This window comes from Cryptotermes secundus, unplaced genomic scaffold (assembly GCF_002891405.2).
Source record: "Cryptotermes secundus unplaced genomic scaffold, Csec_1.0 scaffold630, whole genome shotgun sequence".
Classification (NCBI taxonomy): Eukaryota; Metazoa; Arthropoda; class Insecta; order Blattodea; family Kalotermitidae; genus Cryptotermes; species Cryptotermes secundus.
The window spans coordinates 44,055-45,772 of record NW_019720573.1 but is presented as its reverse complement, the minus strand read 5'-3'; the positions used below and the strand labels follow the sequence as shown (position 1 = coordinate 45,772).

Genomic DNA, 1,718 nt, shown 5'->3' with positions numbered 1-1,718 from the left:
CGTAGTGCTTAATTAGTTAAGCACAAAGATACATTTACCTCTATTATTATTATTATTATTATTATTATTATTATTATTATTGTCGTCGTCATTGTCATCATCATCATCATCATAAATCAGCCGGTAGGCGTTGTTTCTGCCTCGATGGTTAGACTATCAACGTTCAGTGTGTGAAATTGGGCAGAGGCTAAGAAGATGTTAACACACAACACAGGGCCAGTGAACACACAACAAACTGAGAAGAGTTAGTGTATGCTGTAGTGAATTAGAGATAAGGCTATAATTAATTATAACTACAGTTTGTAAGAGCTCAGTAAATCAAATTACCAATCCAAACCCTGTATTTAATCATTAAACAAGTGACAATACTCGTTTATTGAAATATCCTTAACTCACAATGACATATAACCAACAGTTTTCTACAGCAGATCAGTTTGTCCCTCTTTTTCTGTTATCAGTGTTTGTCAGTATAGTTGCATATACAGGTTACACCGCACATTGTTCTTTTTAGCCTACCCAAAATTTTATAATTGTTTTCATTTTTATGTAAAGATTCTGTCATGGTTTAAATTCTTTCATACAGACAAATATAAACACAGCTTTCAAAGTTCTGATATATTTCTTCTATTGTTTTTTAAGAGTTTTTTTTTATTCATTGTTTTTCTTCTATGATTCAGTTCCAACTTAAATTAAATCCCTTTTTACGACGTGTTGAACCATGTTAAACTGCAGTGTCTAGTGTGGACAACAAGAATGGTGAATGTTTATAATATGTGAACCTTATGTACAGTACTGTACAATTTTACCATATTGTGTTATGTCAAAAGGCATATAAAATAATCAGTGATGGAAATAAAATATGCCCCACTTCTTTTGGCTGTAACACTTAACATTTGAAAATGGTCAGGATATTATTTGAATATGTGGCATACAAGTATTACTTTGTTTAACTGCCATTTTATGTTGTAATATGACATCCACAAATGATAAACATAAAACTGACAAAAATAAATATATGCATCTGGTGTAAAGTACACGAAAAAACTAGCTGGTGTGTTGAATTTTACAAGAATGTTTAAACATTCCAACTTAAGATCCAAATTTCATATTAAATTGCATCAATATTTAGCATATTTTCAGCAGCTCACCATACATATCTGGGTCTGATTATTGGTCGATGTGGTGGAGTAAATCGACCTGCAATCAAGTACATAACATATCATGTAAATTTTATACAAATGAATTTTTAATATTTTCCAGAACGACAAGGAATGTCATTAATAAAAGATGAAAAACCTTCTATTATTCTATGCCCAAAATGCTGTGTATAAATTTATAGTTAACATGTATGTCCAATATTAAATTGTATTATATTCTATGAACAGAATTTCATATAGGTAAATAATTTTTGCAGATGGAGTCAAAAGATAGAATGTGATAGAACTGCTTGTACTTACATATGCATTAGTTAAAATAAAATACTACTCGAATTTATAGTCAGATATATGAACTAGAAGAGGAAAAGGAACCAGGGATGCAATTGGGATGATGAGAATTATAGTGGAACGAACTTTGGAGATAGATGAAGAACTGTGTGTTTGCTTCATAGACTGGCAGAAGGCATTTGACCGGGTAAACTGGACCAAATTAATGCAGATCCTGAAAGAAACAGGTATCGATTGGCATGAAAGAAGATTGATTAGCAAATTGTACATGGA

At 31.3% G+C, this 1,718-nt stretch overlaps 2 protein-coding genes across 4 annotated transcripts in view; one reads left to right on the top strand and one right to left on the bottom strand.

Annotated features, from left to right (window-relative positions):
• Positions 1 to 1,718, top strand: part of LOC111869345 — an 85,527-nt gene that overhangs the window by 73,407 nt on the left and 10,402 nt on the right. The gene's annotated exons all lie outside the window — the stretch shown is intronic.
• Positions 289 to 1,718, bottom strand: part of LOC111869338 (amiloride-sensitive sodium channel subunit beta-like) — a 10,833-nt gene continuing 9,403 nt past the window's right edge. Inside the window, exon 10 of one of the 2 annotated variants that reach the window (XM_033753380.1) lies at positions 289 to 1,510. Coding sequence is in view for 1 of the 2 variants with exons in the window: in XM_023860794.2 (XP_023716562.1) it covers positions 1,145 to 1,197 (53 nt within the window). In the remaining variant the exon portion in view is untranslated. The remainder of the gene's footprint in view (positions 1,511 to 1,718) is intronic. The other variant, XM_023860794.2, reaches the window with a different exon arrangement.